Source organism: Dasypus novemcinctus, chromosome 27 (assembly GCF_030445035.2).
Source record: "Dasypus novemcinctus isolate mDasNov1 chromosome 27, mDasNov1.1.hap2, whole genome shotgun sequence".
Taxonomy (NCBI): Eukaryota; Metazoa; Chordata; class Mammalia; order Cingulata; family Dasypodidae; genus Dasypus; species Dasypus novemcinctus.
In genome coordinates, this window is record NC_080699.1 from 40,079,969 (window position 1) to 40,103,241 (window position 23,273).

The 23,273-nt window shown below is 42.7% G+C and overlaps 1 protein-coding gene across 3 annotated transcripts in view; it reads left to right on the forward strand.

Annotated features, from left to right (window-relative positions):
- Positions 1 to 784: 784 nt before the first annotated feature.
- The window catches only part of APLP2 (amyloid beta precursor like protein 2), an 80,695-nt gene continuing 58,206 nt past the window's right edge, over positions 785 to 23,273 (forward strand). For 2 of the 3 annotated variants that reach the window (XM_004453234.4, XM_071212426.1), the window contains exon 1: positions 786 to 1,008. In XM_004453234.4, the coding sequence (XP_004453291.1) occupies positions 904 to 1,008 (105 nt within the window). In that variant the 5' untranslated portion in view covers positions 786 to 903. Of the gene's footprint in view, positions 1,009 to 23,273 lie in introns of all 3 variants that reach the window. The other variant, XM_004453232.3, reaches the window with a different exon arrangement.

The following is a 23,273-nucleotide window of genomic DNA, read 5'->3' on the forward strand; positions in this document are numbered from 1 at the left end:
TTGAGATCCTGTTTTCTGTTTATTTAGCTGAGCCCAAAGGGCTTGGATCCAGCCCTCTGCAGAGGATGGTACATAAATCACGCGTCCATGGAGAGGAAACAAAGCCCGTGGGGGGGCCTGCCCGTGGAGAGATGGGCACCGGACATGCGAGCCGAGGGGGCAGGCGGCCCAGGCCGGTGACCTCCAGCTGAGGAAGCGACAGGAAGGCTCTCGTCCTAAGCCCGCGGTCGGGGGGCCTGGGCTGAGGTCGGGGGGCCTTGCACCAGGCGGGAGGCAGCCAGTCCCGGCTTGAGGGGTCGCCGGAGGAAGGTCAGGGGCGGCGGGATGGAGGTCAAAGTGTGGGAACAAGGGGGGGCGCTGCGGGGGTGGGGCCTGGGAGGAGCAGGTTCCTGGGGGGGGGGGGGCTTCCGTGGACAATCCTGGACCCGAGCAATCCATCCTGTTTTGAATAAAACCCTTTCCAGCACCCGAAGAGGGCGGTACCCAGAGGAGCCCGGCAAACACCCAGCGCGGGCTGGGGGTGGGGGCGGTGGGGGTTCGCCCCGCCTTAGCAGAGCCCCGGCTCCCGCGCGCCCCCCGCGCCCCCCGGACCCCCTCAACCAACTCCGCCGAGCCGCGCGGCCGCCGGGGCGGGGCCGGGCAGCGGCAGGCGCGAGGCCGGGCCCGGGCGGGCCTTGTCGGCTCCCGATTGGGTGTCGCCTCGCGAAGGGCGGTGCCGGGGAGGAGCTGCAGAAGGGCATTGGGCGCCGCAGAAGGGGGCGGGGCGCTGTGACGTCAGTTCCGGTCGGGGTAAAACCCCCGGGGCGGCGGCGGCCCGGCTTCAGAGAGCCTTGGGCCGCCGAGGCAGCGCGGTCGTCCGTGTGTGCGAGGGTGGAGCCGAGCGCTAGAGCCACCGCGCGAAGGATGGCGGCGACCGGGACGGCGGCCAGCGCGGCCACGGGCAGGCTACTCCTGCTGCTACTGCTCGGGCTGGCGGCGCCCTGGGCGGCGCTGGCCGGCTACATCGAGGTAGGGCCGGGCGCCGGGCGAGCGAGGCGGGCTCGGGGAGTGCGGCTGCCGTGCGGGGCGCGCGGCGGGGAGGCTCCGGCGCCCCCTCCCCCGGCCCGCGCCCTCCGCCGCCGCGCGCTTGGCGCAGTGGTGGGCGCTGGAGGTCGGCTGCCCGCGCCGCTGCAGAGGCCGCGTGCCAGGCGGCGGGGCGCGCGCGGGGGGAGAGCGCGCCGCAGGTCGGGGCTGCAGGCCCCCCGGGGGCTCCGCGCCGCCGGGCTGGGACCGCGCCCTCCCCCGGGACAATGCGCCCTCGCCCCGCGGTCGGCCTCTGCAGCCGCAGCTCCAGACCTGGAGGCGAGCGGCGCGGCTCCCGCCGGGGGTGGTGCTGGTGGCGGGGTGCCTGAGGAGACCCCCGCGCTCGGGGCCGGGCTTCTCCACCGCCTTGCTCCGCTCCCCACGGCCCCTCCGGCCGCCGGGAGGGAGCGCGTCCCCGGCCTGGGCGCCCGTGCTTGGGGGTTTGCCCGGGAGCGAGCCGCCCCGGCCTCCTGGGCACGGTGGGCGCTGCCCAGCCTTCGCCCTTTCCCAAGAAACCTGGGCGCCCCGGAGCGCGGTCGGCGACGGGCGTGCGGGAGCCCGCGGGTGCGCTGCTGCGCCCTGCGCTCCTGCGCCCAAGGTCCCCGCCCGCCTCGGGCCCCGGGGAGGGGGCTCGAGCGGGGCAGACCGCCCCGGGCGCCTCAGCCGGGGGCGCACACCCTCTCTGGGGTCAAGTGGGTGCGACCTGGGGTGGTGCCCGTTCGCACGGGCGTAACCCCGTTTTCTAATCGCACCTCCCGCTGCCAGAATCCGCGCGGCCCCTGTACCGCCGAGGTGCGGGTGTAGACCTCCGGGCGCGGCGGGGCTGGGTCGGGGGACTGGGCTGGCAGCGGCGGTTTCCCGGCTCTTGAGACCGCTGGGTCGGGGTCCGCAGGGGGCGGGCTTGGGTAACCAGCTCTGGCGCAGAGGGAGCCGTGCAACTTTATTTTGGCTTGCCTTCTCCGAGTTGGACTGGAATGTGTGTCTCTGGTGTAGTTCATTTTTTTTTTTTATTATCCCTCTCCACTAAGAGTTTAAATTTCAGGGAGACGGGAGGCTGATTTAATTAAATAGACGTGGACGGGCGACTTTCTCCTAAAAAAAAAAAAAAATCCAGGTTAGAGGAGGTTGGCTTCTGCAGGATGATTAAAATATTTCCACGGATAGAAGAGATCTAACCAGGCAGAAAAACCCTCCCTGATGGAATGAATAGCTTAAAACGTTTGTATTTGCTCTACTTAAAGCTTTACAGCTCTTTAGGGGAAGGGGGAGTTAAGTTTTAAACAGAAATAGTAAATATTTATGTGCACATGCTTTTACTTTAGGATGTGTTTTAGTTTCTACTGAATGGTTAGATTTCTTTCTGTGATCCCCAATAGGATGTCAAATGAAGACGATCTGAATAAGTGGGATGGGAGGAAAAGGGGGAAAAAATTTACACAGGCGATGGGATTAGCTCTTGGGGTAGCATGTCACCTCTCTTCGCAGTGGTATATGTGAGGTATTAGTGAATTCACAGAGAAGAATTTGTCGATTTTAAAGAATATCTTCCTTTCATTGAGGCAGAATGTTAACACTTGTGTGCACACTCAGAGCAAGAAAAAAGTAAGAATTGTGGGCTAAACTTGATTCTTAGCCACAATGTTGTTCAGTTGAACCATCTGGCTAAACAAAGTGGCAGTTAAACATTTCCCAAAATAGTTTTCAAATGTTATTTTATGGTTGACTCCTGCTCTTTGGAACAGTATTTTTCCCATAATTACCAAATTGTCTTTCTTTTTTTTGTTTTTAATATTTTTTAAATTTATTTTTAAAAGATACATAGATCACACAAAACAAATTGTCTTTCAAGTAGTCTTAAGACAAGCTGCCTTTCCTTTTATCAGGCTGGCAGAATTTTGTTCACATGTGTATAATTTGATTTTGTTTATCTGCTGTCAGGCAACGGCGCTGCCTAAGCCTTGACTTAAATGAGAGTGACCTAAATCAGGATGTCTTTGGGAAGGTCCCCACTGGGTTTAGCCAAAGGGATTCTGGCCAAAACCCTGATCAAGTTGCTTGGCGTAGAATTACCCATTGGAAAATCTTTAGTGTTGGTGGGTGCAGACCAGATTAATCTCTTACACCTGATTCAAAACAAAAGCACCCTTATACTCTGGGTCACTTCCTCTTTCTAAATCCAAGGAAAGTTCGATCATGTGCCTGCTCCCTTTGGGAATCTCAAGGCAATATTTGGTGCTGAAACCCTGCACCGTATGCAGTGGACACTTAAGCCAGAACTGAGTTGGTTACTGCCACATTTTAAAGTTAGTGGGCCACTTGATCTAGCCAGTTTTCAGGAAACTGAGGCAGAGCATAGAGACAGCTTTGGTGTTGGTGTCTGCATGGTAGTACTGGTAGTAATGGGAATATCTCATGACTTGGGGAGAGAGTTTGCTAATCCTTCTGATAGGAATCTCAGCTGTTATTTTGTCATATCTATGTTAAAAAAAATCTTTTGATAAGTATAAATTAAATTTCATCCATCTGGTCCGTCTTTTGGAGAGGGAATTTGTCATCTTCAAGCTGGGCTGTCCAGTACTGTAGCCGTTAACCACATGTGGTTATTGAACTTGATAGGTGGCTATTGTGACTGAGGAAATTCTTTTTTTTCCTCTTAATTTTATTTAATTTTAACTAATTTGAATTTAAATTTAAAACTGATACTCTATTTGGTGATTGGAAAACTTTCAGCTATATGGGAAACAACTTGATTATATGATTATACTTTGTTAGCTGTGTATTTTATGAAATCTAAATGCAGACCAAGTATTTTCCTACAAAAATTTAGTGTCTCAATGGAAATATAACTGTAAGGGTAAAATGCACGACAGAATTTGAAGAGTTAGCCTGAAAAAAAATTTTATGTTAATTACGTCAAAATCATATTTTGACAATACTGGGTTAAATAAAATATACTAAAATCATTACACCAGTTTCTTTTAACTTTAATATAGATATTAGCACACTTAATAATACCTGTATGGCTCCCATTGTATTTCTATTGGATGGTGCTGATTTAAAGTCCTGCATGAGCGGAGCAGGTATAGGTAGCTCAGTGGTTACACACCTGCTTCCGGTGTACAAAGTCCCTGGTTCAGGCCCCGGTACCTCCTTTAAAAAAAGAAAAAAAAAAAGTCCTGCACAAGTGTTTTCTTAGCACAATTTTTTTAAAAATTACTCTTTTGCTCTTTTTTCCCCAACAAAGTCTTATTTGATGTTAGTCCTGCATGATCTTAAGTGTTTTTATTAGGACAACTTTAAATTTTTCTTCAATTAAATAAAAAACAAAAAACCTTTTTATTTAGGAATATTTTCAGACTGAGAAAAATCTAAGGCTTTTACAAACAACTTATACCCTTTACCCAGATATGCCACTTAACATTTTCTCCATCTAGCATTTGCTTTATCATGCATCTTATTATTATTGTTGTATTTCTTGCTGAACTATTTGAGTTAGTTGCATGCATCATGCCTCTTTATCCCTGAAAACGTCAGTGTGTTTCTTAAGAACTAAGGACATTGTCTTATATAACCGGAGTACAGTATTATCTTAGGGAAGTTTAACATGGATATAATTCTTTGATCAAATCTACTCTCTGTATTCCAGTTTGTCGCTTGATGCAATGAGGTCCTTTATTGCATTTAAAAACATGGTTATTTTTTTAAGACCAAACAGCTTTTGAATTTTTGGCGGTAATAATGTGTAGGGTTATTTATTTTTTCCAAATATAAAAAATCAGGTTTTTAACTAAACCGTAAAAACATTTTAAGAGTTTTTATTAATTTAATTATATTCATCACCTATACCACATTCTTGGACCTTTGCATTTTCTTTTTAAAGTAACAAAAAAATAATATAGATAGTATGTATTTGTTGTAAAAATAAAGACACTGATAGTAAGAAATGAAAGATAACCTGAAATCACATTATCCAAGAAAACCTAACTGTAAACATTTTTATAAAATGTACGTATGTCCTATCACTTATGTAAATTTTATAAAAATGGCCCATACTGTAAATTGAAGCTGGTACCTAACATTTACTGTTTTGAGTTATCCTAAAATGAACTACTGAGAGAAAATTAAAGTTTCTGTGCAACAAAAAAGTAGGGGCAAATCTTTGCTCAGTAATTGTAGTTTCTATGGAAAGGAGATTGCGAGAGAATTCTAAATTGTCCATAATTCAATTTTTATGAGTTGTTTTTTAGGGAGATAAACTGGATTACCTTGATGCTTAATTAAATTTAGTGTAGTGTACCTTGATTTATGGCCTAAAATGGAAAGTGAACTATGTAGGCGCCTTCAGGTAGAAATGCCTTTTATCATTTCTCAGTTCTAGTGCTTTGTGCCAAATATAATTAATGCCTACTTTTGCGAAGGGAATTTTTCTTAATAAGCATCACGAGATCTTTTTCTTTTTTTTTTCAAATGAAGTCTTTTTAAACATAACTGTAATTGATTGTTTTTTAAAATATGAAGATTGGAAAAGTAGCTGGCCTTCTGTTTGTTATTCATTCACCCTACTAGTATTTACTGAAGCTCCATTAGGAGGTTCTGTGCTAGACGCTGAACAGTACAGTGGTAAAAACAAATGTGGACGGTGCTTTTTACTTTCAGAATGGATTTGCTTGCGCTTTCAAAACCTCATCCCCAGAGATTGTCATTTAATACATCTGGGATGCTCTTTTTCCAGAAGCTCCCCAGGTGATTCTAATGTGCAAGTACAAAAAAACAAAACAAAACTCTAGCAAAACAACAACAAAACACATTGGGTACATGGTCTTATGTAAGTCCCCAAATCGTTTGGTGAATGAAGGTGCTGGCAGTGGAGGCCGAGGCTGGTCTAACTCAGAGTCTAGTGCTTGTTCTTCCTCTCTATCAGGGTGTTTCTTAGTGATTCCCTTTTCACACACACACCTAGCTTTCTACCTTTCCCTCTAACAAAAATCTAAATGTGAATATATTTTTTAAAAATTAGTTTCAGAGCAGTTAAAATGTTATGAGCCAACATATACCAGTGGTTGCCTTTGAAGCTGGAGTTACAGGAACTTTGCCTTTTTACATACTCTTTTTTTTTAACTCCATGCTTTTTATTTATTTATTTATTTTAAATCCTTGCAAAATTACCTGAAAAATTATTTTATTTTATTTTTTTTTAAGATTTATTTATTTATTCATTTATTTCTCTCCTCTTCCCCCCTACCCCAGTTGTCTGTTCTCTGTGTCTATTTGCTGCGTCGTCTTCTTTGTCCGCTTCTGTTGTTGTCAGTGGCACGGGAATCTGTGTTTCTTTTTGTTGCGTCATCTTGTGTCAGCTCTCCATGTGGGTGGCACCATTCCTGGGCAGGCTGCACTTTCTTTCGCGCTGGGCGTCTCTCCTTATGGGGCGCACTCCTTGCGCGTGGGGCTCCCCTATGTGGGGACACCCCTGCGTGGCACGGCACTCCTTGTGCGCATCAGCACTGCACGTGGGCCAGCTCCACACGAGTCAGGGAGGCCTGGGGTTTGAACCGTGGACCTCCCATGTGGTAGACGGACACCCTAACCACTGGGCCAAGTCCGCCGCCTCCATGCTTTTTAAAAAGATGTAATTTTTTAAAATTTAAAAATTAGCTTGTTTCATCCTTGTTTTCTGTCACAAAGTTTTGAGCAAAGAATATACACAGAGCACCGTAAAGAATGACCCCCTGTGGGGAGTCCTGTCAAAATCAGGATCTGAAATTATTCAGGAGAAGGGGTACCTGCACCAGATTTACACTCACCGTAAGGTCCAGGGAAAAAGCTCCTCGTTGCTTGCCGTGGAGCACCTGGTTGACTGAGCAGCCTGTGGCCACCTTTCTGTTCTAATCTGCCACCCTCAGACCAGCCCCGCTCACTTGCAGGATCAACAGCAGTCCAGAGGATATGCCCAGATGTGTTAAGGTCCAGTGGAAGAACAGACCACCTCCCCCTGTGTATCTCTTTTTAAGAGTGAAGCTGCTTTTCTCAAAGTCGACTGCCCAAGACCCCTCGAGTCCCATCGGACGGAACTGTCCCCAATGCGTAGAGCTAGCGGGAACGGCGGTGCCTTGATGGACTCAGATTCTCAGGTCCTGCCTTCTGGAGCCGATGGCAGGAGAAGGCGGAGGAGGGCACGTGCTTCCATCCACTGGGGTCAGTCAGAGAAAGGAGCTGCGAGCGGTGGGTGGACACCATCCCAGCCTGCTCCGTCCTCCAGCTCAGAGGTCCTCAGCTGGGCTGGCTGCGAGGGCACAGCCCATTTGTCCTTCCTGGGATTGTCTGCAGGTTAAAAGTTAGCAGGCGAAGTGGAGGCCTGGGAGCGCCCTCTCGCACGATGCATTTGGGATGATAAAGAATATGAAATATTTGACATGAAGCCTGGATGATCTGTAAGGGAGGTATTTAGCTGAGAGAAGAGGAAAATACGGGATTTGATGGTGGTGCTGAAGAACAGAACTCTTTCCAGATATTTCATACTTTGTTCCTGGAAGGCTAAATAAAGAGATGACTTGCCCAGGCCGAAGGCAGCAGGGTATTTACTTGGAGAGATGTTAGGGCCCTCTTATTTTACCTCCTTTAATTATGAATATTTCAAATATAGTACAGTGAATAACATTACAAATCTTCACACCTACCGCTCAGTTTTGGTAAGTCTTAACATTTTCTATATTTGCTTTATTAGTGGTGGGTACAGAAATAAAACATAACAGTACAAATAAAGGCCTGGTTTCACTTTTCCTCATTCCATTTAAGTGTCCTTTCCATAAGTAACTCTTCCCTGGAGTTTGTTGTTTAGCCTTTCTGTGCTCTGCTCAGAATCTTCGGATTGTCTAAAGAATGCTCAGGCTCTTAGAGCTATGATAAATATTCGTTTATAAGTACAGAGAGATAATTGAGCCCATCCTGATGACTTAAGGTGAGAATGCCAAGGTGCACGCCCAGGGCACTGTCACTGCCCTCCCTCCACAACGTTGAAAGGCCTTTGGCATTTTTGAGCTTGTTAAAATTTAAAGTTACACAAAACAAAACAAAAAAATCCATGTATTTTCTTTACACCAAGGTCAAGATGTAGAATGTCCCAGCCTCCCCACCCCGGAGGGTGACTGTTCCCTGACTTTTATGGTAATCCCTTCTCGTCTTTCTTTGGAGTTGACTGCCGAAGTGTTTGTCCCTAAGCACTGCAGTTTAGTTTTGCCGGTTTTTAAACTTCCTCAGTACGGAGGCTTATGTGTCTGGCTTCTTTCACTGAACATGCTTTTGAGAGTCATTCCTGTTGTTGACGGTTTGTTTTCACTGCTGTAAAATATTCTCTTGTATGAACATACAACCATTTATTCTGCTGATGGGCATTGGTGCTGTTTCCAGTTTGAGATTAAGATTATGTTTAGCTTTAATGTTTAATTTATCAGTTAAGAAGTTTTTATGGTCACTGTTTTTTGTATCCTATTTTAAAAATCTTTTTCTACCCTAAGAACATAAAGATATTCTCCTATATTGTCTGTTGGGCACTTCATGTTTTGCCTTTCACCTTTGGATCTCCAGTTTACCTGGCACTGATTTTTTTTTCCTTTTTGGTAGATATGAAGTAGGAATCTTCTAAAATTTTGTTTTCCCATGTATGTCTAGCCCGTACTATGTATATAGCTGTTGAGCCTGCACGGCTGTTGTCAAGGCCATCCTTTCCATTTTGCTCTCTTCTGCCACCTTTGTTATGTAATAGATCACATATCACTGTATTTGTGGGTCTGTTTTTGGGCTCTGCCTTCTGTTCGTCTATCCTTGCACCAAGTGCACACTGCCTTAATTAATGAATTTATAATAAAGTTTTAGATCTATTAGGGCAAGCCTTTCTAATTTGGTTGTCTTCAAGGGTATCTTGGCTATTTCTAACCCTTTTATTTCCCATATAAATTTGCCAGGCTTCACCAAAAACAACCTCCCGTTGCTTTCTTGGAGTTGCATTTTGAGTCTATAGATCAATTGGGTAACATTGACATTTTTATACCATCGAGTACTCTAATCCATGAATACGATATATATACCTTTATATATTTAGGTCCTAATTACCCTCAATGTTTTATAACTTTCTGTATAGAAAGCATCTGCATCTTTTGTTAGATTTATTCATAGGTGTTCAAATTTTTAATGCTATTGTAAATTGCATCTTAAAATTTTGTTGGTTGTGTTCATAGAAATGCATTGATTTCTGCAAATTGACCTTGTATTGGGCAGCCTTGCTAAACTTGTGTACTACTTCCAATAATTTATCTGTAATTTATTTTGAAATTTCCTGAGTATAATCTGTGAGTCATGACAAGTTTACTTCTTTCCTTTCATTCCTTGTATCTTTTATTTCCTTCTTTTGCTTTATTGCACTGGCTAGGACTCTGGTAAAATGTTCATTAGGAGTGGAGATACCTGGTTTCATTGTCTTAACTCCTGGGGAAACTGTATGTTCACCATTTATGTATGCTATTTGTTATAGGTTTTTTTTTTGTAAACACCATATTCTTCTTTTCTTTGTTCCAAGTTTGCTAAGGATTCTCATCATGAATAATTGTTGAATTCCCCCTTTTTCAACTATTAAGATACTCGTATGGTTTTTCTTCTTTATTCTGATGGTGTGAAATATAGTGATTGATTTTTTAAAAATGTGTAACCAAGTTTGTATTCCTGAAGTGAACCAAACTTGGTTGTCATAGGTATGTGTATGCTTATATATTTTCCAGATTTAGTTTGTTAAATTTTCATCAGAATTTTTCTCTGTGCTCAAAAGTTATTTTGACATGCAACTTTTTTTTTTTAATAATCTCATAGTTTCTAAAAAGAGTTGGGAACATTGCCTCTTTTTCTGTTCTTGAAATATTTTATTTGATAGGCAATTTTTGGGTTACATTTTGGAAAATGAGAAAATACACAAATGAAGCCATCTGCAATTTTTTTGTGTGTGTTAGGATTTTAATTAAGGATTCAATTTATATGCTTATTACAGGATTATTTTGATTTTCTGGTGTTAGTTTTAGTAAGGTATGCTTTTCAAAGAATTTGTTTATTCTGAATTTTTAAATTTTTTGACAGTTTGGATCATATAGTACCTTCTTCAGTGTCAGTTGGATCTTTTTTTCATGCCTGACCTCAGTTATTTTTTACTTTTTTTGTTTTAATTGATTTTTAAAAATAATTAGGCAGTAGGCATTTGTGAATAGCAATCCTTTATTTTTTTCTCCCCCTCTCCCCCCCACCCTGCTGGATTTGTTTTTTTTTTTTTTAATTAAGATTTATTTATTTTTCCCCTTCCCCTCCTCCTGCCCTGCTGTTTTTGCTGTCTGTGTTCTCTTCTCTTCTCATTTGCTCTTTGTGATTCACCGGGATTCGATCCTGGAGACCTCTGATTGGGAGAGAGGTTCCCTGTCAATTGTGCCACCTTGGTTCTTGGTTCCTGCTGCGCTTCACCTTGACTCTCCCCTTGTCTGTCTTTTGATGTGTCACACTTGCTGCGCGACTCCACTCGCGCGGGCACTGGCTCTCCACATGGGCGCTCACATGGGCACTGGCTCGCCATGCGGGCACACTTTATCTTCTTTTTCACCGGGAGGCCCTAGGGATTGAACCCAGGTTCTCCCGTATGGTGGGCGGAAGCCCTAGCACTGGAGCCACATCCACTTCCCTGCTGGTTTTGTTTTCTGAAAGTCCATGTCCATTTGCTGTGTGATCCTCTTTGTCTGTTTTCTTTTTGTCTTCTCTTCTTGTTTTCTCTTTTAGCCTTCATTGGAATTTGATCTGGGGGCCTCCAGTGTGGGAGAGAGGTACTCTGTAGCGCGCGCCACCTCAGTTCCTGGTTTCTATTGCGTCTCTCCTTGACTCTCCCCTTCACTCTCCCGGTGTCTCTTTTGTTGTGTCATCATCTTATGGGCCTGGTTGAGCTACGTGGGCCTGGCTTGCCTTTACCAGGAGGCCCTGGGAATTGAACCCTAGTCCCACAGTGGAGGTGGAAGCCCAATCTTCTGAGCCACATCTGCTTCCCTTTATTATTTATTATTATTCATTTCTCCCCCCCCCCCCCCATTGTTTGCATTCGCTGTCTGCTTGTCTTCTTTTTAGGACACACTGGGAACTGAACCCAGGGCCTCCCGTGTGGGAGGGAGGTGCCTAATTGCTTGAGCCACCTCCGTTCCCTTGTTTTAATCACTTTTGCCAGACGTTAATAGTCCTTTTTTTTTTCCCTAAAGATTTATTTATTTATTCCCCGCCTTCCTTTCCTCCTGCCCTGCTGTTTTTGCTGTCTGTGTTGTCTTCTCTTCTCATTTTCTCTCCTCTGGGATTCACTGGGATTCAATCCTGGGGACTTCTGATGGGGAGAGAGGTTCCCTGTCAATTGCGCCACCTCAGTTCCTGGCTGCTACTGTGCTTCACCTTGACTTCCCCTTGTCTGTCTTTTGCTGCATCATCATCTTGCTGGCTGACTTGCACAGGGTACTGGCTCACTGGCTCACCATGCAGGCATGCTTTCTCTTCTTCTTTTTCACCAGGAGGCCCAGAGATTGAACCCAGGTCCTCCCATATGGTGGGTGGAAGCTCTATCACTGGAGCCATATCTGCTTCCCAATAGTCTTTTCAAATAATCAGTTTTGGGCTTTGTTGATCTTCTATGTTGTATGTTTGTTTTCAGTTTTATTACTTTTCCGTCTGTTTTCTTCTTTCTACTTCCTTTGGGTAATAATTTGTTCTTTTTGTAATAATTTGAATGGTTGCCTAATGCAATTTTTATAGCCTTTCTTCTTTCTTAATATATGCACTTAAAGTGATACATTTTCCTTAAAATGTATTAAGCTATAGCCGCAGTTCACAAATTTTGGTAATATAGTATTCTATCATTTTTTAAAAACTTACTTTTTTTTTGATTCAAGGATTATTTAGGAGTACATTTCTTAAATTCCAAGTATACGGAGACACCCCCCCCCCCCCCCCCGCTGAGATGGCTCCCTTGTCTGTATTGCTTGTTGGCTTTTGCTTGTTGTGTGCTTGTTTTTTCTTTAGGAGGTATCAGAACTGAACCTGGGACCTCCCATCTGGGAGGCAGGCACTCCACTGCTTGAGCCACATCTGCTCCCTGGAGATTTTCCAAGGTGTCTTTTTGCTATTTATTTCTAGCTTAATTGCATTGTGGTCAGAGAACTTACTCTATGATTTGAAAAAATTATTGTAACTTGCTTTATGGCCCAATCGATGGTAAATTTTGCACAGTGAGCATGAAAAGAATGTGTGTTCTGTAGCTGTCTTTCCCACTGTTTTTTTTTTTTTAATGAATGTTTTCCCCTCTTTTATTAGTTAATGAGAAAGTTAATTAATGCCAAAATATCCTTTTATAATTTTGGGTATGTTTTTTCCACCTGGTAGTTCTGTAAATTTTTCCTTTGTGTATTTTGACGCCATGTTACTAGGTGCATACAAATTTGTCATTTTTATCTCTTCCTGGAGACTTGAACCTCTTTATCTTAAGTCATGTGTTTGCTTTTATCATTGGCTTTGTGTAATTTCCAACTTTATGTTTTAGATGAGTTTATCGTTTTTTTTTCTTTTCCCAGTTTGTCCTCTAATTAGGATATTTAGTCCAATTACATTTATTTATTTATTTATTTTTTAAAGATTTCGTTTATTTCTCTCTGCTTCCCCCCCCCCAGTTGTCTGTTCTCTGTGTCTGTTTGCTGTGTGTTCTTCTTTGTCTGCTTCTGTTGTTGCCAGTTGCACTGGGAATCTGTGTTTCTTTTTGTTGCGTCATCTTGCTGTGTCAGCTCTCCATATGTGAGGCGCCATTCCTGGGCAGGCTGCACTTTCTTTCGTGCTGGGCGGCTCTTCTTACGGGGCGCACTCCTTGAGCATGGGGCTCCCCTACACAGGGACATCCCTGCATGGCACGGCACTCCTTGTGCGCATCAGCACTGCGCATGGGCCAGCTCCACACGGGTCAAGGAGCCCAGTGTTTGAACCGCGGACCTCCCATGTGGTAGACAGACGCCCTAACCACTGGGCCAAGTCCACTTCCCCCAATTACATTTAATGTGACTACTAATACATTTGTGTTTTCATCTGTCTTATATATTGCTTTTTGTTTGTTCTGTCTGCTCTATTTCTTTTTCTCCCTGTTTAACTTCTTTGGAATTGGTTGTTATTTTACTTTCCTCTCTTAGTACTTTTGAACATATTTGCATAGTCTTTTATTAACTACCTTTAATGGTAACTCTGGAAATGTAAATATCTTTCACTTATCAGTGTCTTATATTAATTTGTGCCTTATCCCTTTCTTGAGGGAAGCAAGCACCTTAGAATACTTTAGCCCGTTTATCCCCATCTCAACTTTTATGCCGCTGTGGTGTAATGTATGTTAATTTCATATATTATTTAAACCCAGAAGATTAAGACAAATCAGGACATCTTAAAGGAGGGGGGAGTCTTTAAAACAAGTTTGCAACCAATTGACAACTTCTGGTTTAGATTTCGTTATTCTGTTGCCCTTCATGCCTCTTACATCTTTGACCTTTCTGCTGGGATAATTTTTTTCCTCCATAATACCCTTTGGAATCTTTTTAAGAGTAAGTCTGCTGGTGACATATTCTTTCAGTAAAGTATGTATCACTGGCTTTCTTGAAAGCTGTGTTCATCAGGAATGTAATTTCTTTCACCACTTTAATTATTTCATTCCATTCCTGATGTCCATGATTTTTATTGAAGTTGGCTATCAGTATAATTGTTGCTTCTTTGAAGATCATGTACCACTTTTCTCTGGCTGCTTTTAAACTTTTTTTTCCTTTGAATCTGGTTTTCTATAGTTTTACTTTTAGGTATCTAGGTGTGGATTTTTAAAAAATGTATTCAGCTTGTAGAGTTCCTTGACTCTGTGGTTTTGATATCTTTCATCAGTTTTAGAAAGTCCTCAGTTCTAAATATTGTTTTTGTCTTCCTTCTGGGACTACAAGTACACAAGTCGTATATTTTCTCACTGTATTTTCTATGTCTCTTGCCTTCTCCTGTGTTTTCTATCCTATTTGTCTCTCCAGGCTTCATTATATAGATTTTCTTCTGACCTTTTGTCAGAAAGAAATTTATATATATTTATACATTTATATTATAGGGCTGCTATAAATACCACACATAGGCTGGCTTAAGCAACCTAAATTTTTTGTGATTTTGGAGATTAGAAGTCTAAAATTAAGGTCTTCAGGGTGTGCTTTCTCCTGCAGTATGTAGTATTGTGCTGCTGGCTTGCAGTCCTTGGGGTTCCTTGACTCGCATCTCTATCTCATGACAATCTACTTGATTCTCTGGCTTCTTCTGACTTCTGCTTCTACTTCCTTGTCCAGTTTCTTTCACTTATTTGGACTTCATATAATAGATGAGGGTCTACCTTCGTTCAATTTGGCCTTATCTAAATAGGCTCTTCTAAGATCAGGTTACGAAATTTAGATTATGACTTGAATATTTGTAATATATCCTGGAAACTGATTTGCTAATTCTTACATTGTTTCATTAAAAACTTTACCATCCAGGTAAATGTTAACATTTTTGTTTTTTAAATTTAGGCTTTTTATACATCTTAATTTATTTTTTCTTAAACATGTGTGATTTAGTTTTATTTTAAGAATAGTTTTTTGCAGGTGTTTAGTTTTTTTGTTAGAGAAGTTGTAGGTTTACAGAAGTGCCATGCCAAAAATATATAAAATACAGGAGTCCCTTGTACAACCCTATTAACACCTTGCATTAGTGAGGTACATTTATTATAATTCATAAAAGATTATTTTTATAATTGTACTATTAATTATAGTCTATTGTTCACAGTAGGGTTTGATGTGTTGTATAGTCCTTTATGTTTTTTCTTTTAATTTTTCTTCTGGTAACATATATATGACTTAAAATTTCCCCCTTTAACCACACTCACATATATAATTAATTATATTAATTCTTAAAAAGTGAATTCCCCCTTCTCTATTTATCTTAATATAATAACTTGCCATCTCATTAAATATTTTAAAACTTATAAATTGATGACCCTTCAGAGAGTTTAACTGCTGCATGCATGGCGCTGTGACAAAACAAACAGCACCATAGCTAAAGGCGCTGTATGGTTTCTACAGTGGTTGTTATGAAAGTGATACACTTTTCTGGCTACTTAAAAAAAATTGTTGTTTTTTTTTAGGAAGTATGGAGTAATGAACCCAGGACCTCATACCTGGGAAGCAGGCACTTAACCCCTGGGCTACATCTGCTCCCCAGTGAGAGTTGGTTTCTCTTTTTTAAAAAAAGATTTATTTTATTTACACCCTCCCCCTTCATTGCCTGCTTTCTGCGTCCACTTGCTGTGTGATCTTCTGTGTCTGCTCGCCTTCTCTTTAGCTGCACCAGGAACCTTCTGGAGTGGGCGAGAGGCGTTCAGTCTCTTGTGCCACCTCAGCTCCCTGGTCTGCTTTGTCACTTACTGTCTCTCCTCTGTGTCTCTCTGTTGCATCTTCCTGTGCCAGCTCTTTGCACGGGCCAGTACGCCTGCACGGGTCAGCTCTCAGCACAGGCCAGCACTCCATGCGGGCGAGCACTCCACGTGGGCCAGTTCACCACTTGGGCCAGCTCATCGCGCAGGCCAGCTTGCCTTTCACCAGGAGGCCCAGGAACTCGAACCCTGGACCCACAATATGGTAGACAGGAGCCCAATCACTTGAGCCACATCTGATTCCTGAGAATTGGTTTTCTCATTTGTTTTGGTTTGGTTTTTTTTTTTTGGAGGTACTGAGGATCGCACCCAGGATCTCATACATGGGAAGCAAGTGCTCAACCACTTGAGCTACATCTACTCCCCTATGGGTTTGTTTTGTTTTGTTTTGTTTTGTTTTTGAGGTGCTGGAGATAGGGATTGAATCTGGGACCTTGAATGTTGGAAGCTGGTGCTCAACTGAGACCACCTTGGTTCCCCAGAGGTGGCTTTTTTGTTTGTTGTTTGATTTTAGGAGGTGCTGGAGATCAAACCCAGGACCTTGTATGTGGGAAGCAGGTGCTCAACTGATTGAGCTACATCTGCTCCCCTCTGGTTATTTTTTAAAAGGACTTATATCTAGCTTTTCTTTTTTCTTATCCATTTATAGGATTTACTTTCAGATATTCTACATTATATCAGTCCCAAGAAAGATTCCCTGTGTTATACAACTGAAATGCCATCAATCTTTAAAGTGAATTACCATAATCAGATTTCTTGCGGCCGGCAGAATACAATTGATAAACCCTGTCTTTTGGGTGTTAGGTGTTTTGGTGGATTTTCTTTTTAGATGAACTGTCCGTCTCTACGGTCTTTTTATTTAGATATAAATGGTAAATATCTTCCTGACTGGAATACCTGGTACATAACCTAAAGCAGAGGTTGAAAACCTGCAGCCTGCAAACAGAACCTCTCCTGGACATGTGCTTTATTTGGCAAGTGCCATAGTGAACCACAATTTAAGTTAGAGATCACTGTTTCCAAATAACATGGCTTTTCATGTAAAACGTTTCTCCCCAGTCTTTAAAGAAATTGGAGATCTGGCAGCAGGGCCCTGGCAGACCTCCCTGCTTTGCTGTCTGGAGTGTGGGTCACCATTTTTGTAGTACATCCCCATCTGCTCCTGTTCCCTGTTGTCTAATGCAGGGCTGTTTCCATCCCTTGTCCTAAGTGTCAAGAAAAGAGAAAGTTGGCTTGAAAGGATCTCTTGCGATAAATATTTGTTACCCTTGTCAGATTTCAAGTGAACTAAAACACACATTTCACACATTTCACAGCAGAAACTTCTTTGTTGGGTTAGAAGGTGTTATGAATATTTGTCCTGCCAGCACCTCCCCTCCCCCCAGCAACTCTTAAGAAAAATAATTATTTGAGGCTTGATTAGCTTCCTCAGGACTTAAATTGATCAAATATCCTGCTGGGATTATTTTAGAAGATGAATCTTGGGAATTGATACAAGTTACAAGATTCATTATTGGTTAGTGTTGTTTTTAAACAGTAGGGATAGTACTCAGGACAGATTAAAGTCAGATGGTATGTTTTAAGTATTGCTCTTAAAAGGTTAAATGCAACCTACATACTCTAACCTGTTAAGCTTCCAGCCAAGCCGAGCCATTGCATGCGGTTTTTTGTCTGCATCTGTAGCAAAAGAAGCTGAACTTATACAGAATTGTAGAAGAATGAGGCATTGCACATCATCTGGTGGTATCCTCACTAAAATACCTCTGTGATGGTCTTAGTTTAAGTGAGCAGCCATCTATGTCTGTCTCTGAAATGAAAATAGACCGTAAAATCCAAGTTGAGTTTGAGGTTATACTAGTCACTTCAGCAAAGCATTATTATTAAGAAGGTGATGTTACAGGCACACCAAACAACTGGGCACAGTTACCTGGCCGATTGACACATTAGCCTAACCATTGTACCACTATTAGCGTTGTTTTTACCTGGTAATTTTTGAAGATAATTACATTTCTTTAAGATATGTTACCATATCAGTTTGTCTCATTTTTGTATTTTATGGGAGAAAATGTTTCAAAGAAAGCAGTGAGATTCTTATGTAGACAATGAAGTGGTCAGAAAATAAACAGTATCCCAAAAAATATAGGTAAGTTGGCATCATTTTATACCAGTGTATATATAGTTCATTCTTCACCAAGTTAAAATATTGTCATGTTAGGTTTTGTGGTGTTATTTATGTAACTATTAGTATTACATACCTTTGGACGTTTTTGAAACCTGCATTTTCGTAGGGCAGAGGAGTCCACTTTAACCCTGTCCGAGCACTTGGCTGTCTTCCATAAAGTTATTCAGCCTGTTTTCAGGCTGGCAAATGAGTTACAAAAATTATTCCTCCGAACTCCTTAAAAGCTGCTCCCAAGAGATGCTGGGGATGGAGGAGAAGCTCTGAGTCATTCTAATAAAAGCCAGCATAGATTGCCCAAATGTGCCTTGAGTTCTGATTTACCAAGTATTAGACCTAAGTAGCTGTTTGCCCTGGTCAGTCTTGGAAAGGGTTCAAGGTGAAAACTTCTGGCAACTGACAGCTACACCTGTTTAGAAGAAAACAGAAAGCAAGGAGGGGTTTTTGTAGACGAAGTGTGTGTGCCGCACAAGGTCTAATAGTCACTGAAAATTACCTTAGTGCTTACATATTTTTCCTCTTTTTCTCTTTCACTTTCTTTCATAAGGGAAATGTGTATGTTTGGTAGAAATTCTTTTTTTTTTTTTTAAATATTCAGATTACATAAATGTTAGCATAAAAAATGTAGAGGATTCCCATATGCCCTGCTCTCCACACCGCTCGCATTTACCCTCATTAACAGCATCCTTCATTAATGTCATTGCAATTGATGAGCACATTTTGGAGCATTGCCCCTAAGCATGGATGTAGTTTACATTGTAGCTTACATGTTATCCCATACAGTTCTTTAGGTTGTGGCAAGATATATAATGACCTGTATCTGTCATTGAAGTGTCATTCAGGACAGTTCCCTTGTCCTGAATATGCCCCCAAGTTACACCTGTTTTCCCTCTCCCTGACCTCAGAACCTTCAGTGGCCACTGCCTCCACGCCAGTGATATAATTTCTTCCATTGCTAGAATCATAATAAGTCTATAGTAAAATATCAGTAAGACCACTCTAGTTCATAGTGCATTCCCCATCCTGAAGACTCTGGGATGGTGATGCTCACTCCACCTAATTGAGACGGGGCTTCAGTGCCATACAGCTGATGGATGGCAGCTCTTGCAGTTGTAGACTTTCTTGGTGTGGTGGTTGTCCATCATCACCACCTTGTTAGTTGTCCTGGGTGAGTACAATGGACTGGAGAGTAGATGTTGCAACTCCCGTTGAGGCTCAGGACCCAGCTGACACATGGACAGCCCAAAGAGTCAAGACTCTTGGATGTACACCTACCAATTCCATCACCAGCTGTAGGTTCAAATAGAAGGCTGAAGAGCCATGTGTAGGGAAACCACAATTGAGTCCAGTTTTACCGCTTTGGGGAGCACAAACACCAAAGTAGGGCCCACTGGCAAGGCACCAAACTCATGAGCTGTCTGCCCTGACCATAGTGCCTGTGCATCTCCAGAGCCCTCAGGAGCCCCACTGTTTGGGGTAGTGTGTAATTTGGCAGTCAATGAGATCCTGCTGAGACATGCATAAGCATAACCTCTAGAATGACCTCCCAACTCACTTTGAAGTCTCTTAGTCATATAAACTCATTTGTCTTTACCTTCCCCCCTTTGGTCAAGGTCTTTTTCCAGTTGCATTGCTAGTTGGTGCTTGGTAGTAATCCCTTGGTGCCAGGGAGGCTCTGAGAGTCATGTCCCACGCTGAGGGGAAGTTACTGCATTTGTATGCTGAGTTTGGCTTAGAGAGAGACCACATTTGAGCAACAAGGAGGCTCTCAGGAGGTAGCGCTTAGGCACCCTATAATATTATGCTAAGTTTCAATTTTAGGAGTAAAGGTTCATACATGTAGTTGTCTATATCAAGGACCCGTCAGTGGACCATCCTCCTCCACTAGTCATTGCCTTTGTACTTGAGGTGATAGAAATTCTTGAAGTGTTTGGGCTGACAGATATCTACTAGGGACAAAACAACCCTTCACTTTTAGTAGAATTAATTTCGCTTTTTTGTAAACTGGTTTGTCAGTGTTCTCAAATCATATTCAGTTCTCATTGGGCAAATTTTAAGAAATGGAGAATTAATTTCTCTATATATATAGGGTTGTGGTTTGTAATGATATATTAAAATTAAGATTATTTGAGAATATAAAATTTACAAGGCAGTTTTATTTATTTATTTTTAATCCAGAGTATAATAGTTTGGTATTTGCTGAAGGTTGCCACACTCTGGACTGCTGTTTTTGATTTGTTGTGTTTTTTTTTTTTAATGGTCATAAAACTTAATATATTTAGAATTAGCCAGCTGGACTCAGTTTAGATGATCCCAATTTTGTTGGCAACATCCAAAGCATCATAAGTCAGGAGCCTTCTCTCCATCAGGCCTGATCAGGGTGTTGACCTTGGCCACATCAATGTCATAGAGCTCCTTCACAGCTTGCGTGATCTGGTGCTTGTTGGCCTTGACATCCACAGTGAACACAAGTGCATTCTTGTCTTCAGTCTTCTTCATGGCTGACTCCGTGGTCAGGGGGAACTTGATGATGACGTCGTGGTCAAGCTTGTTTCTCCTGGGGGCGCTTTTCCGAGGATATTTGGGCTTTCTCCTGAGATGCAGCGTCTTAGGCTGCCGGAAGGTGGGTGACGTGCGGATCTTTTTTTTTTTTCGTAGCTGTGGATGCCTTTCAGTACTGCCTTCTTGGCTTTCAAAGCTTTTGCTTTGGCTTTGGTTTCGGGAGGGGCAGGCACTTCCTTCGCTTTCACCTTTCACCGCCATCTTCTTTAAAAGGCTGATTTGTTTTTAATGGGGTGTCTTAATTTAAAAGTGATGTGTTGCTATACAGAATAATGGGTTAAACTTGATTTAATGTGTGTAAATCATTAAATGAAGGATTTTAGCACAAGGAAAAGATGGTTTGCTCCAGAAAAAATTGATTAGGTGAATTTTAAGGAAGATCAGTGTTCAGGGGATTATTGCAGGCACTGGTGAGCAGACGTCCCTGAATTTTCCAGAGAAGTTAGCTGAAATCCAGAGTAAGGGATCATTGAAGATGTGTCTGTGGGAAAATACATGAGCCTCTTCTTGACATGACTGAAAGATTCATGTACAAAGAATTAGCAATGAAAATGATCCATACTCATAATTTTGAAGGAAATAATAGGTTCTTAGGGTATCAAAGGATACTCATGCTTGCTCCAGGGAAAGAATGTCATCTCCCCCTTGTATTTCACTAGATTTACATACATAAGCAGCATTGTCCAGCCCGTGAAAAACACTCCAGAAAAGAACATTTCTGACCTAGTGATACTTGGGTTTATAATAGCCTTTGTTTTATGTTCTTTTCTCCATATTTGCTTGGATATTTCTGTGGTACCACATGAATTTCAGGAATAAACTCCCACTTTATATGTGTACTAGGAAAATAAGGGCACCATTATTGTACCTTTTATTGTGGCTTTTTTTTTTAAAAACCCCTGCCCCCATTGTTTGCACTTGCTTTCTGCTCTCTGTGTCTGTTTGTTGTGTCCTCTCTTTCTCCTTGTCTTGTTTTTAGGAGGCACCAGGAATCGAACCCAGGCCCTCCCATGTGGGAGAGAGGTGCCCAATTGCTTGAGCCAATCCGCTCCCTGCTTGTTATGTCTCTCGTATCTCCTTATTGTGTCATCTTGTTGTGACAAGCATCAGCTCGCTGTCTTGCTTGTCTTCTTTTAGGAGGCACTGGGAACCGAACCTGGGACCTCCCATGTGGTAGGTGGGCACCCAACTGTTTGAGCCACATCCACTTCCCCTGTGGCTTAACTTTTAATTGTCATTTAGGAACCAAACTATAAGTCAGGGATCTCCTCTATGACAGAGTCAGAGAATCTTTAACTTGTACTTTTACTTTTCATTATGGTTATTTTGTTTACCTGATGTCTTCCCTACCAGGCCAGGCCTGCCTTCTTTAGAATCAGGACTCGTGACACTTTTATTGTCTCTGGAGCCTACTCTTGTAGGCTTTTAGAAATCTTTATAGACTTGAAACTAAAATAACTGAATTGGCAGTTCCTATGTGGCTTGAACTTTATATCATATGTACGGGATCTCCTCTGGTTGTTTTTACTGTCTTTTTGAAGACCTTTGAATTTTGTTCTCTAATTGTCAGAAGCCTGAGAAAGGCTTCTTTTTATTTTTTAAGTCTAAATCACTGAAGCAGATGTGGCTGAACTGATAGAGCATCCGCCTACCATACAGGAGGTCCAGGGTTCAAACCCAGGGCCTCCTGGTACGTGTGGTAAGCTGGCCATGCACAGTGCTGCTGCACGCAAGGAGTACCATGCCACGCAGGGGTGTCCCCGGCGTAGGGGAGCCCCGCACTCAAGGAGTGAGTCCTGCAAGGAAGAGCCACCCTGTGTGAAAAAAGCGCAGCCCACCCAGGAGTGGTGCCTCAAAAAAAGACAGATTTCCGGAGCCACTGAGAATGCAAATGGACACAGAAGAACACACAGCGAGTGGACACGAGAGCAGATGGGGGGAGAGAAAGAAATAAAAAATAAATCTTAAAAAAAAAAAGCCTCAATCAGTTAACCTTTAATGTTTTAGTGGGGCTAAAGAGTGGGAGATGAAGGAGATTGTTCTTTCTCTCCCAGCGACTAGATAAAATAAGAACTTGGGCTCTTGGGGCTTGACTCTATTTACCATAACCCACCCTGAACTAAATCCCTCTTAAGAGGAAGCATCTCACGGATCCCCTTTCCTCATTCCTGTTGTTATTTTACTTGTGACCACCTATCTCTTTTGAACTAGCCCAGGCTCTTCCGGTATTTATAGCTTTAAACCACGTAACTCTTGTGGATTTGAGAATTTCTCAAGGAACCATCAGAGTACCCCATTCTTCCAATTACCAGACACTCTTGTTAGCCATCAAAATGTAAGAAAAGAAGGTGCATTTAACTGGAATCTACGGTGATTTCTTTCAGCAATTTCCTAAACTGATTTCAACAACTGCTTTAGTTTCCTAGCTGCTAAAACAAATACCATAGAGTGGGGTAGGCTTAACAACAGGCATTCTGTGGGCTCAGCGTTTCAAGGCGTGACGTCCTGCTCCCTCTTTGGGGTAGTAGCTTGTGGCTGGCAGGCAATCTTTGGGGCTCCTTGACTTTTCCATAACCTGACAATACACGTGGCGACGGGGTCTTTCTCTGACTTCCAGCTTCTGGCTGCTTCCGGTCGATTCTGAGGCCCTGGTCTGATAAGATTAATACTCATCCTGGGCCACACCCTTACAATGGGCTGGTGCTCACAGAAGTGGATTAAGATAATGAACTGGTTTTTCTAGGCTGCAGAACGCCAGGCCACTACAGCAGCTGTATCTGAAACAGTTTTTGCAGGCTGTTGGAGAAAACCTGAGCACAGATATTTTCGGTGCTTATCAGTGGAACAAAAACAAATCAATAAGGGAAAGTTGGTCTTTTATTTTGAAATTATAGTAAATTCAGCATTTTGACCTAGCATAACTGGAGCTATGTTACAGCTAGTTGAAATTCT